The 12,792-nt window shown below is 36.0% G+C and overlaps 1 protein-coding gene across 44 annotated transcripts in view; it reads left to right on the top strand.

Moving 5' to 3' along the window:
• RIMS1 (regulating synaptic membrane exocytosis 1) overlaps window positions 1–12,792 on the top strand; it is a 318,536-nt gene that overhangs the window by 169,518 nt on the left and 136,226 nt on the right. For all 44 annotated transcript variants that reach the window (XR_010830508.1, XR_010830507.1, XR_010830509.1 and 41 more), the window contains 4 exons: window positions 3,478–3,545; window positions 4,282–4,392; window positions 6,517–6,616; window positions 11,000–11,123. Coding sequence is in view for 41 of the 44 variants with exons in the window: in XM_048077390.2 (XP_047933347.1) it covers window positions 3,478–3,545; window positions 4,282–4,392; window positions 6,517–6,616; window positions 11,000–11,123 (403 nt within the window). In the remaining 3 variants the exon portion in view is untranslated. The remainder of the gene's footprint in view (window positions 1–3,477; window positions 3,546–4,281; window positions 4,393–6,516; window positions 6,617–10,999; window positions 11,124–12,792) is intronic.

The following is a 12,792-nucleotide window of genomic DNA, read 5'->3' as shown; positions in this document are numbered from 1 at the left end:
TGTCACTTCTGGGCTATTGCGGTGCAAGAACGGCATAAGTAAACAGTAAGAAAAGAAACAACCATGACAAGGGATGAGAAATGATTTTTAAAACTATAGCTGTAGTAGGGTATTTAACTGCAGATATTAATACCCTACTATAACTGTTGCTGGAATAAAATATTTTTAAAGCACATTTGGCAATTTTGTTCCATTACATTTTAATTTGTATGTTCTATTCTATGTGAATGTAGATTAACTGACACTTTCAGTTGTAAAACCCTTTTTACAGTTGTAGATTCAGCCAAAAGTTCGCATGCCAATGGGCTATTTAATACTAAGTTGTAATGGGAATTTAAGAATTCAGTCATTTTTCAAGAGCATGGACATTTTTTTCCCTTTTCTCTCCCCCATTATTGCATCTTTTAAAATATTTGCCAAATCGAATGTTTTCAGTCAGGAACTTGGATTTGATAGCTGCTTTGATGCATTCCCAGTGCATGTGCTGTGCTCCAGCTCAGTACAGGTTATTTTGCAGGGCAATTCCCACTTTCAGCTTCTGAGAACAGAGAGCAAAACGTGCAAGCCCATGGCTGGACACGGTGGAAGCAATTGGCTTCTTGGAAATTATAAAAGTGTCAAGCAGATAGGAGGGGTGAAAGGGATGTAAAGCCAAAGGTTTGTGTGTGGGGAGAAGGCAGCTTAGAATCAAGGGGCATGGGGGTGTGCATGTTAAAATACACAACCTGAAGAGTGGGCACCAAAGGCAGTAGCAGGAAGGGACAAATGATGGACGATGGCAACAAAATGGATGGGGAAGAAGAGCAGAAAAGGGCAGGTAAATGGCGAGGAGGGAAGATGAGCATGTAGGAGCCAAGACAGAGGAAGTCTGGGGGGGATCTTGCTGCGGCAAGACCTTTGTCGAGAAGGGTGCTGGGTGCACGGAAGGACCAAGAGAACGGGCAGGGGGAAAACTTGGACCCAAAAGCTGAAGCTGGTGAAGGAAGACAGGAAAAGGAAACTGAAAGCAATGGGGACCAGAACAAATCCATCTTTGAGCACTAGAGGACACATCTCTGTGTGCTGGAGATGGCATTTATTCCTGCCTGAGCATTTCTCTATTGCAGAGCAAATAGCTGTGAAACACGGAGGCACACGTTTGGGCTGGGGCAGGCCAGTTCATGAAGAAAAGTTGTTTTTTAGTGTTGCTGTTGAGTACATTATTGAAAATTGGAGGTGTCTGTGCCACTGGTCCCAGCTCACTGCCAACACTGAGGATGGCAGTCTGGTTCCATGATTTTGTTGTTGTTCTTGCTGCAATTTTGAACTCTTTTTAAAGGTGCAAGGAATTGCACTAAAAATAAAATTGAAAGATCTTTATTGTGAAGTTAAGCCCTCAAAATTCCAGAACTGCAGTAGCTAATGTGACCGCAAACTGCCTTGTGTGGTTATGCATATGATAAGAATAAGCTCTTTAAAAATAGTTTGTGAGTATGATCATGTAGATGATCAGCTATCAAAGATACTATGTTTTATAAATGGTGATAGAGCATATTTCATAATTAGCATCCAAGTATTTGTAGAAAAAACAGAAAAATAATAAAACCTCTGTGTAAATGCTCATTTTTTTCTTGCTAGAAGCCTGCTTTGTTCGTACATCCGTTGGATTCCTGTGTGCTAGTAAAAGCAGTGATCTAACAGCATTATTACAGAGATGCATTTCCTAAAATGTGATAGTGAAGATGTATTTCCTAAAGTGTATGTAATAAATGTATATTTTCTGATGACACAGAGTGTAGAAAAAGACCATATCTGCAATAAGTCACTGATCTTAATGAAAGTAGTATTTTTACCCAGTGGCTTTTGAAGAGTTTGCAGGAATGTTGATAGAAAATCATATGAAGAATTGTTCCATAACAAAGCCTAACTATGAGGCATAATAATTTAGACCTGGAAAAAACAAATAAACAAACAAACAAAAAAAATCCCTCAGTAGTGAATTCAAAAAGCAATGTTATTAAACTGTTTCATTAACATATTTCAAATGATCAAGGTTCTTCTCTCCCAGAGTGAAGCTGGAAAATGCTCAAAGTGCAGGTGTGGATATAAACCTCAGAAGTGACTGAATCTCATTCAGGCACTGAAACTGGCCTCTGAAGTGAAAATTTAAATTTTGATTAGGTGGGGTTTTGTTTGTTTATTTTTTAAAGATGCTGTAAGCTAAGTGACAGAATTGTTCACTGTTTCTTTCCTCAGATTAAAAAAAAATATATCAAAAATATCTCTTGGATTATTTCAGATCGAGCTTTTATATACCACCATTATGGAAAAAAGTGTCATTTTCAATCTTAATGACACTACAGTATTTTGTTAATACAGTGCATCCAAAGGGATGAAATAATGCCAAGGTTCAGAGCTCACAGGTATATTCTGTTTAAAATTAGCACCAGGACAGAAATGCTTCGGATTTGTTCCTATTTAGTTGGATGTGTTCTAGCCAGAATCGTTCTCCAGTGTCCTTCCTAATATCATCTGCACCCTTTCTCTTTGTAAAGAAAACTCTGAATTGCACTGCTACATTGAATGATCTTCCTCTTGCAATTCCTACCTCTTCATCTTCTGTCTTGGAGTGCAGTTACATCAGTCCTCTACCACAGACAACAGCCAGTAGAGTTGGTCATTTTTTGCTACCAACTCAACCTTCCCCTGCCATATTATGTTAAGTCAAACTGTGGTTTCCTAAGCTTTCCATCAGTTCATATCTATTCGCCATGGTGTTTGCTGCCTTTTTTCCCAAACCCAGCCCATGGTTCCCCTACTTAGCCTGATGAGCTTATGGCTACCAGACCACCATAATCCAGGGTTTTATTCTTGATGTGCGTACTCTATGTTTGTCACAAGCAAAATGAAAGATTGTGAGTTCATAGTTGCTGTTGACACTATTTGCTCTTTTTGTGTGGCTGTTGTGCCTGGTAAGCTGTGCCGTATTACCCTTCTTCAGCTCCTGGGCCCCTCTGTCTGTACCGGTTGTACTGATTAACTGCTTTGCAGATTCTTCAGTGTGGTTTACTGTCCTGTCCTTAACTGTAGCCAAGTTCCCATTTTGTGGAGTATTCACTCTAGTGTCATCATTAGCTGTGGTTCTTTGTGTTTATTATGGAGATGTGGGAGGAGGAGGGCTGTGAATGCAGTGCTTTGGGGTCCCTTCTTGGAAGACAACTGGGCAAAGTGAAAAACAGCTGGAGTGTACAACTAGTCATGAAGTGTGGAAAACAAGAGGTCCAAATAATTGTATTGTTATGTATTTTCGTTTTTATATTATTAGTCTATATTGTTTTCAAATTGATATGCTTAAGTTGATTTAAATCATAATACAGGTTTTTATTAGCTTCATCAAGCCATTGCAAGCTATTAAAATTCATGCATGTGGAACTAGTCACACATATGTCTTTCTCTGTTTGAGAGATTACACATTTCTTTCTATTCATATTCTTCCAGGTGACTTGGATTATTACTGGCTGGATCCTGCCACGTGGCACAGCAGGGAGACATCCCCTATTAGTTCGGTAAGAAATAGGGAAAAAAATAGGGAAGAATAGGGAAAAAAAGCTTCATGAATTAAAACGTTTGCTGATAATTTCAGTTCGCTATAGAAATTTTTTTACAAAAAAAGGTCTGTATAATTTATATGAAATTTTGGCTTAGTGGATCATGGAAATCAAAATCAGAGGATATTTTAATCAAAATCTATACTAGTAAAGTTACCTGAATTTTAATATGAATTTAATTCTTTTATAGACCTGATACTAGATTTTGTCATATCAGTTTCACACCAGAAAAGAAGCTGTGAATGTAATATTGCTCCAGGAGAGATTAGTAGATTTTTTTTTCTTTTCTGCTGAATTGGAATGGGAAAGGATCATTTGGCTTTTATTATATAATGAACCTATATGACAGAGCTCTATAACATATGCTATTCTGAAGAACATAATTTATAAATACAGTTTTCAATGTCCTGGAATTAAAAGTTAATGTTTAATTTTAGTAATTAGGTTGTGTTTTAAATGTTTAATTGTATTAAACTTTTAATTCTATTAGAAATCTACCTGCAGGCTTAGTGCTGAGATTTTTTTACAGCAGGCATAAATATTTAATGAAGCCAGAGCCCTACAGACATGATACGATACTAGAAAGTTCTGTTACAATATCTATGATGTAATGATTCAGAAATTTTACAAGTTTATAGGTATGCATCTGAATACAGGAAAACGTTTTTCTTCCCACTGCTTGTCTTTTCAATAGCATCCAGTAACGTGGCAGCCTTCTAAAGAGGGAGATCGCTTAATTGGGCGTGTTATTCTTAACAAGAGAACAACCATGCCAAAAGAATCAGGTGCATTACTGGGGCTAAAAGTAAGTATTACATGGTTCATGTGGTAAACGAATGAAATTTCCACTGACCTGATTATGTAGAAGCCTAACATAAATCAGAGGACTCTCCAAGTATATGGTCATTTGACAAAAATGTATTCCTCACTTTTAGTAAGTTTTGGAAGTTATCTGTATAAATTATGAATGTAAATATATTTAATCCTTCTGTGCATGTCTTCCACTCATCCATGACCAATGACTGAACCATTTTGATTAAAAATTTATGTTTATTCAGCTTCCTGTCTGCAAGACATATACTGTATATTTAAATGCATTAAAGGAGTTCTGCCTTTTCTAGCTCTACTGCTTGCATTTCAGCCAAGAAACCTGTCTCATAGTCCACATAAATAAATGTCATCCGGACGCAAATGTTTACAAAGTCAGTGTTCAAAATCCACACAGCTATTCGGAAACAGAAATTGTGTACAATGACATTAAATATTTACACACACAAAAAAAAAAGAAAAATAAAGCATAGCAGAGATTGTATTAAAGGTAATTCCAGTTAATTCAGTGCCTGTAAATTAAGACATTATGGGAGACATGGTCCAATTCATTTAAATTCCTAAATTGCTCGTTTTGTAGTGGACATCTAGGTTATCATCCCTAAATTGTCATGACACTTAAAAGGAATAGTTCTAGAGACTGCTGAAGAGTACAGTGTGCCAATTCATGTATGTTTTAACTATGTGGAGCTCCAAAAAGAACTGAGAAAATTAATTTTGATTTCTTCCTCTTCCCACTGAGAGCAAGAGAAACAATAGAAAATGTGAAACATTCCCATCCACTTAGGACTAAGTCAGCTTCAAAGGGCAGTGACACTGAAGTCAACCTCTTCTTGCATATAGTTGTCTGGTAATTCAAGCCCTTACATGTAGTGTGGGTTGTTGGTTCTGCTCATCATGGTGGGAGTTATGTCAGGAGAGACCCCTGTGAACTTTGTAATGGCATGTCCTGGGTAAGAGCACACTCCACTTACGCACCTCAAGGTGAAGTAGTGTAGGGTGGGAATACAGAATATCAGAACATCTCATCTAAATGTCTTGTAGTCTGCAGCACAAGGCTGATTTTTTTGCTGGAAGCAACAATACTGTTTTTTTTTAATATCTTAGAAAAAAAATTAAACCCCAGTAGGAAACATAGATTGGAGAGCTTCTTTCTGATTTTTTGAGTCTCAGTTTTGTATGATATGAACACAGCTCTAGGTAACACACTGATAAATGTAGCAAATCCTCTTGTGACAACCTTGTTGGCAGGTAGGCTTTTGGATCTGCTTGTGTATGGATCTGTATTAAAACTGTATTTATTTTTTAATTAAAATTAGTTTTAAATTAGTAAACATGATGGCAACATGAAGAAATAATACCCAATGAACCACTGCCCCACTGTTCCATAAATCTTGGCCCAGGATATTATATAAAAAGAACTGACTTAAGAGAGTGAGATAGGTAGAGAGGATAGTTAGTCAGCAAGGCTACTTTTTGTTTGTTTGTTTGTTTTATATTTTATATTAATCTTCTGAGCGCACCTTTTTTTCCCCTATTTTTAACCATCTGTGTATCATATCTGCTTTAAAACAAAATCCCATTCAATGCTCTATTCTGTTCTGTTTAATAGAAGCCAGGAGTTTCTTTTTTGTACTGTCATGTACTTGTATGAGAGGGCCAGGTTTTTAGCTGTAGCAATGTTCCTGTGAACTACTTGCATGTGTTTCATAGTAGTGTATTAAATAAGTATATAACTGTTGCACTAATGGCATTTTGGAAATTTTAATACCTTTGGTTTGATGTTCACTTCCAATTTAAAGTTAGGCACAAGACAGACATCTATTTGTAAAAATTATGTTTTCTTGATCATTTATTAAGAAATCCTCTTTCTGCAACAAATTTAGATGCTTAGCAAGCTGCATTAGATAATCAGCCTGGCCTTTTTGTATCTCTAAGTTTTTCTTTTAGCCTCTGTGAAGACTAAATTGACGATAGATTTGCCTATGAACAATTTATGTTTTGTTAAAAAAGTAATGTGAAAACTAATCTGGCTATATATTTATGCTTGATATAATGTCTGGTTTACGGCATGAAAACTCACAAATATATGATCATCCAGGTTGTTGGAGGAAAAATGACAGAATTAGGACGACTTGGTGCCTTCATTACCAAAGTGAAAAAAGGTAGCTTGGCTGATGTGGTGGGGCATCTCAGAGCAGGTAAATCAATCAGTTACATACAAAATATATTGTCTTGTAATTATAGCTTCTTGTAATGTGCCTGCTAATTCATGTTAACATCACTCATGTGATATGCTAATATTTTGTAAATATAAAAAAATACTTCTTTGTTACTATGGAATGCTACAGTTGCCTACATTTCTCATTTATTATTAACTCCAATGGCTTGAATATGTGAACAAAATACAAGACACTCCCATCAGTGCTGAAGTGTCAGGCTTGAATGTCACTGGTGCATTTTTGCTTGGTATCTCAGGAGCTGCTTGTTACACTCTATAGAAGCAACATAAGCATACTATAAAACTAATTCATTGTGTCAAACAAAACTCACTACAGTTATTTTACTCACACTACATTGTCACCTGAAGGGTGATACATTGTGTACACAATAGACACTATTAGTACTTCTTTCAGTATGAATTGTTACAAGTAAAAATGGGAAAGAGCCCAAGAAAATGATCCTAAAGTATCTAGTGTATATGAGATTTATATAGTGCACTTGCAAATAAGTGGCTGCACTGTTGACACTTTTCAAGCTTTATTTCTAAATGAAGCAAGAACTATGCATGGCAGTCAGTTTTCTAAATTACTTTTTAGTGGTTTATATTTTATCACAGTCCTAAACAAATGCTTTCCAAGTGCTACCTTAGCAAACAAAATTCTATACAACACCTTCTTAGGAATCCAAAAACTCTGATGAAAACTTTTTTGAATTTAGGATAATTGCATGAAGCAAATAGTAATAAGGAAGTAGAAATGTCTTGGCATTTGTTACTTATTTTTTCAAGTTGATAAATCGGGTGTTGATAGCACTACTTATTAAAATTGTTTATAGATTTTAACTGCAGATTATAATTATAGAAAATTACATTCACTTCACTAATCTTGAAGTGTCTGGGCTGAAATGTCTCATTTTTAATGTTTGGACTAGGTTAGTTTTTAAGTCAAAGCTGTTTTAAAACTCTGAACAATATTTTTAGGGTCAAAATAAATTCAGAGGACTGGCTAAGCAGAAGTACGTAGTTTTGCCCATGTTTTCTATTCATTTTATTGTATAGGACTAGAACACACACAAAAAAGGCATGGATGAGTCCATTCTTCCAGGAAAACACATTTTTTCACCTTTCTCAAAAGCCTTCAGAATTTGTGTAGTTCATAAATTTCTGAGTAATTACACAAACCTCATAAATTTTGCCAAAGACAAATATGAAGTTTGGCATCAGGAACAGAATAACCCTATGCAACAATAAGCACTAGGGGCAAACCAGCTACAAAACGGCTTGACAGAAAAGCATCTGGATGTGCTGGAGGACAGTCAGTGGAACAAAAGTCAGAAATACGTCCTTGCAACAAAGCATGCCAAGCATGTATGGGACTGTATTAGCAGGACTGTAGCCAGCTGGTGGAGGTTGTTGCCCTCTATTCTGTGCTTATGAGGTTGTATCTGGAATATTGTGTCCAGTTTGGCTCCTCTATACAAGAAGGAGACTGACAAACTGGACCAGGCTGGGCAGAGGAAGTTGGAGTCTGAAGTCTATGGCGTACAAGAAGAAGCTGAGAGAAGACGATGGAAAGGGTTTAATTCCATTTTTTACCTGGCTAATGGGAAGTAGTAAGGACAAAGAGCCAGACTGTTCTCAGAGGTGTACAGTGATCACACAGGAAGCAACATACACAAATTGGAACGAAGAATATTTGGATGGTGAAAACTTTTCTTCTTAGTGAGAATAGCAAGGTCCTGGAACAGGTTGCCCAGAGGAGTTGTTGGGTATGCTTCCTTGGAGATACTCAAATCTCAGCTGGTCAAGTCTCTGAGCAGCCTGGTCTATCCTTTGAAGTTGCTCCTACTTCGAGCAAGGGTTGGAACTAGCTGACCTCCAGAAATGTCTTCCAATCTGAGGTATATTTTAGAATTAAATATAAGAAAATTGAGAGACGTGCAGCATAATTCTGGAAATCTGGTATCTCTGCATCAAGAGGTGGGGGTGGAATGCAGGATGCATTAACATTAGTATCTAGAGGCTTGTTATTAGTATCTAGAGGCCTGGTGTATACTTGCAGAAGTGACTCCACAAAGGTGCAGGTGTCATGTATGTTCTGTCAGCTAGCTTTGTCCAGATATTTTGGTTATCCTAAACATCTACAGTGTAAGGAGTCTAACAGCCTCTGTATTGACTGACTTGCAACTCTGAGCTACTGCAGTAGGACTTAGGACCAGGGAGCTCGTCTCACCTGAATCTGGAGCAGTGGATCACAGGATCACAGAGGACCTCTGGAGATGGCTAGTCCAACACCGCTACTTGAGGAGGGCCAGCTAGAGCAGGCTGCCTTGGGCTGTGTCAAGCTGGGTTTTGCATTATGTCCAAATTTTGAATATCTGCATGGTGTTTTTTTGTTCCATGCCTTCAAAATGTGATCAATTGGTTGCTGTGTAAATTAAGTTTAAATCATGTGATTTTTAGTGTTGCAAATCTATCTGTCTCTGTTGGTTTTTGCTGTTAAGTTATAACTATTGGAAAGCTGGCCAGACCTTGCTCCTTTGAATGCCTGAGGTGTTTTTGTAAATTAAGCGAATTATCTGTGAAGAAATGAGATTTTATTTTCGGGGAAAAAAATCATCTTAGTTTACAAGCCGCTTTCCATTAATTATCGGCAGTCCTGGCTATCAGGGGAGGTCCCAGTTGACTGGCGGCTAGCAAATGTGACGCCCATCTACAAGAAGGGCCGGAGGGTAGACCCGGGGAACTATAGGCCTGTCAGTTTGACCTCAGTGCCAGGGAAGCTCATGGAGCAGATTATCTTGAGGGTCATCACGCGGCACTTGCAGGGCAACCAGGCGATCAGGCCCAGTCAGCATGGGTTTATGAAAGGTAGGTCCTGCTTTGACGAACCTGATCTCCTTCTATGACCAAGTGACACGCTTGGTGGATGAGGGGAAGGCTGTGGATGTGATCTACCTTGACTTCAGTAAGGCTTTTGACACCGTTTCCCGGAGTTGTTAGTGTTAGGGCTGAGGTTGGACTAGATGATTTTGGAGGTCTCTTCCAACCTAGACGATTCTGTGATTCTGTGAATACAATCAGAATTTCAGAAGAAATTGACTGTGGTTTTATGGAGTTATATGGATTTTATTTTTTTTAAATTCCTAGTAAATCTATTCTTATGTATTTACTTACATTCCCCCCTAGGCAAGATTATGTAATGAATATACAAAGTATTTAAATCAGTTTCAGCTAAGCAACGTAGTAGAAAATTAAACTTATCTCAGCAAGCATTGATTAAGTCTTTCATTAGGAAGCCCTTATGTTTTAAAGAATGACAAAATGCTTTGAAAGCTAGTGAGATCTTTTGTGGAGTCCTTTCTTAAAATACCAAAACAGGGGCTGTTCAGAAAAACAGAATGACAATCATTGAACATAAACAGAAGTTGTAGCTCTGTGTTTTGGTAGTTAGGAGTTCAGTTAGGATAGTTTTACTTGGTTTATTAACAAGCACAAGTTTACCATTTGACCTAGATCTCAGACAGGAGCAAAGCCAGCAGCTGAAGGATTGTTACTGACTGACAAACACAAAATCGTTGTCAATAAAGAAAATAAATTTATTTGTGGCATCAGATAATGGTTGCAGGGTTCTGACTGCTGCATAGGATGGGATATGAGAGTGTAAACTTTACCTTATGGTTCCTTCAGTTTAGTTGTTTATCTTTCTTTAGAAATTATAATTAAAGACTATTATCTTTTTATAGTAATGTCAAAGTGCAATGAAACGTACATACTATCAAAATTCTGGAAATGGCAAGCTGAAAAGTCATCTAAATGACTTTCACATCGTCTTTGTTTTCTTTCCCCCCTCTAACATCCTCAGAAGGTAGTGACTCATTCCCTGCTTTTATTCTTGGTTCATTGGATACAGACAGTGAAGACTCTCCTTTTCATTGAGAAATCAAAATGCACAGTATACATATAAATTGTAATGAAAAACCATGATTTTTAGAAGTTTAACATTAGATGTTTATATTTTTCAGGTTTTGAAGATTAACCCTTTTATTGTTTATTTTCAAAGTTTATTACTGCTAGCTAATAAAAGGTCTTTTAAAGAGACTCTTTAATTTCATAGCAGAGTAACAGGTGCTGTATTATCTCTGAAGTACATAATAAGTTTGTACAAGTGGTTTCCTTAATATGGTTTTGTGTACAAATTGTGAAAGGAGCCTTGATAGTGTCTCAAAAACCATTTTTGATTTTCAGCACAGTTTTAAAATTCATTTTGAGCAATGTAACTTAGCTATATAGTTTTCATAAATGTTTTGTGCTTGTTTGCAAAATAATATTGAAATTAAATAAAATTATCTTTAAATTCAAGGGGATGAAGTTCTAGAATGGAATGGTAAACCCTTGCCTGGAGCTACAAATGAAGAAGTTTACAACATTATTTTAGAATCAAAGTCAGAACCTCAAGTTGAAATTATTGTTTCAAGGCCTATTGGGTAAGGCTAAAGACTTGCTTCTTAATCACAGTTATTATTTCTACTAATGGGACTTTTAAAGGGACTATTTGTGAGTTCATTATTTTTATCTCTTTTATCTCTTAACAATGCAATATGATTCACTTTCTATTATTGAAAACCTGTACATTCCATTTTTCATTGCCTATAACAACCTTGGATCTGTACAATGATATAAAAAATATATTAATATAAATGTGTAGAGTTTTTTTGTTTGTTTGTTTTTGTTTTCTTTTGTTTTATGGTCAAAGTAATAACAAGGTTTTTGCCAAATGGCAAAGGAAGAGTTAGTATTTATGTTTATGATGAATTAAAGAAGGCTTCTTTCTGGACACTGTGTGTTGATCTTGCATGTGAGTAAAATCTGTTTGTCAGGCTCTTAGATTCATTACATCAAAATAACTTACACACATATTCAGGAGCAGAAGGAAACATGAGCAAACATTGAACATTACAAGATCTGAAATATGTCAGTGCTAGTAGGATTTTAAACGGCCTTTCTTTAAAAAGGAAAACAAAACCATTTTAATTGAAATGACTATTTAGTTTTAAATTATCAGAATCAAAAGCAGAAACAAAAATGCCTTCACATTAATGAATGTAATTTATTTTTTCAAAAATTAGCATTAATGTTTTATATTTAGAACATTTATTTGTTATAAATCCAGGTTTGGGGGTTAGTGATAACAATTCTTATATTCTTGATTTATGAAGTAAGCATTGCAAGGATCATAAAATCTGTTTGAATTGGTGAAATGAGTGGGGTTGGCCCTGTATTTGTCACAACTGATTTGCACAATTGTTTATTCTGCACTCATCCTTGAACATTGGGACTGTTTTGAGCGATGTTACAGGACTGAATATGAATCACATAATGTAAATTCAAACTTAGATTGCAGAAATGTGTGACATGGTTAATGATAAAAAGTAACTCTTGGCTAGTTTAAAAAAAAAAAAACTTTGAAAGGTTCAAATCTATCTGTAGTTTGTCACCTCCCCAGAGGTCATGTGCACTCACTGTATGTCTCTAAATACAAGTATCCTGTAGTTAGATGGTAAACTGATTCCTCGTTATGAACACATAATTATTTCATTTTGAGTGTGCTAGATTTCATCCAAATTATAATTTTTGTGTCTCAATATGGTAAGTTCTTAGTTTGAGAAACAGAAAGCACGATTCTTTTTCTTTCTGACTAAAACATTCTCCTCTTACATTTATTTTACGTCAACTTTTGATGTTTGGTTTTGTATATACTTGCAAGTGTAGCTATATTTTGCAAATGAGCTCTTCCTTTTTAACGACAATTGCTATTAAAAGTACTTAAATGAAATTAACATTTGTTGCTAATTTCAGTTGTGAGTTTGACCTTTTAATGGAAAATGAGAGCTTGATGCAATAAAAGTGGTTGTTTAGGGCTAAAATTAACATCCAGATGGAGATTGTGGGGGAGTAGAAACCTTATTTTACATTCTTTAGTCACAGATAGGAGATATTCCTGACTGAAAACTTCAAATTCAGTCCATCATCATCGTAATTAAAAATAAAATGCCATAAGGAGATTTTTGGAAGTCTGTTTTTTATGTTTAAATCAGCAGAAAATAAGTATGTTGATTATTGGACCTGACTTGAACTTTCAATTGAATGAAAACC

The sequence above is a fragment of the Anser cygnoides genome, chromosome 3, assembly GCF_040182565.1.
Source record: "Anser cygnoides isolate HZ-2024a breed goose chromosome 3, Taihu_goose_T2T_genome, whole genome shotgun sequence".
NCBI lineage: Eukaryota > Metazoa > Chordata > Aves > Anseriformes > Anatidae > Anser > Anser cygnoides.
Note: the sequence above shows the minus strand (reverse complement) of the source record. Positions and strands in the feature narration are given on the sequence as shown.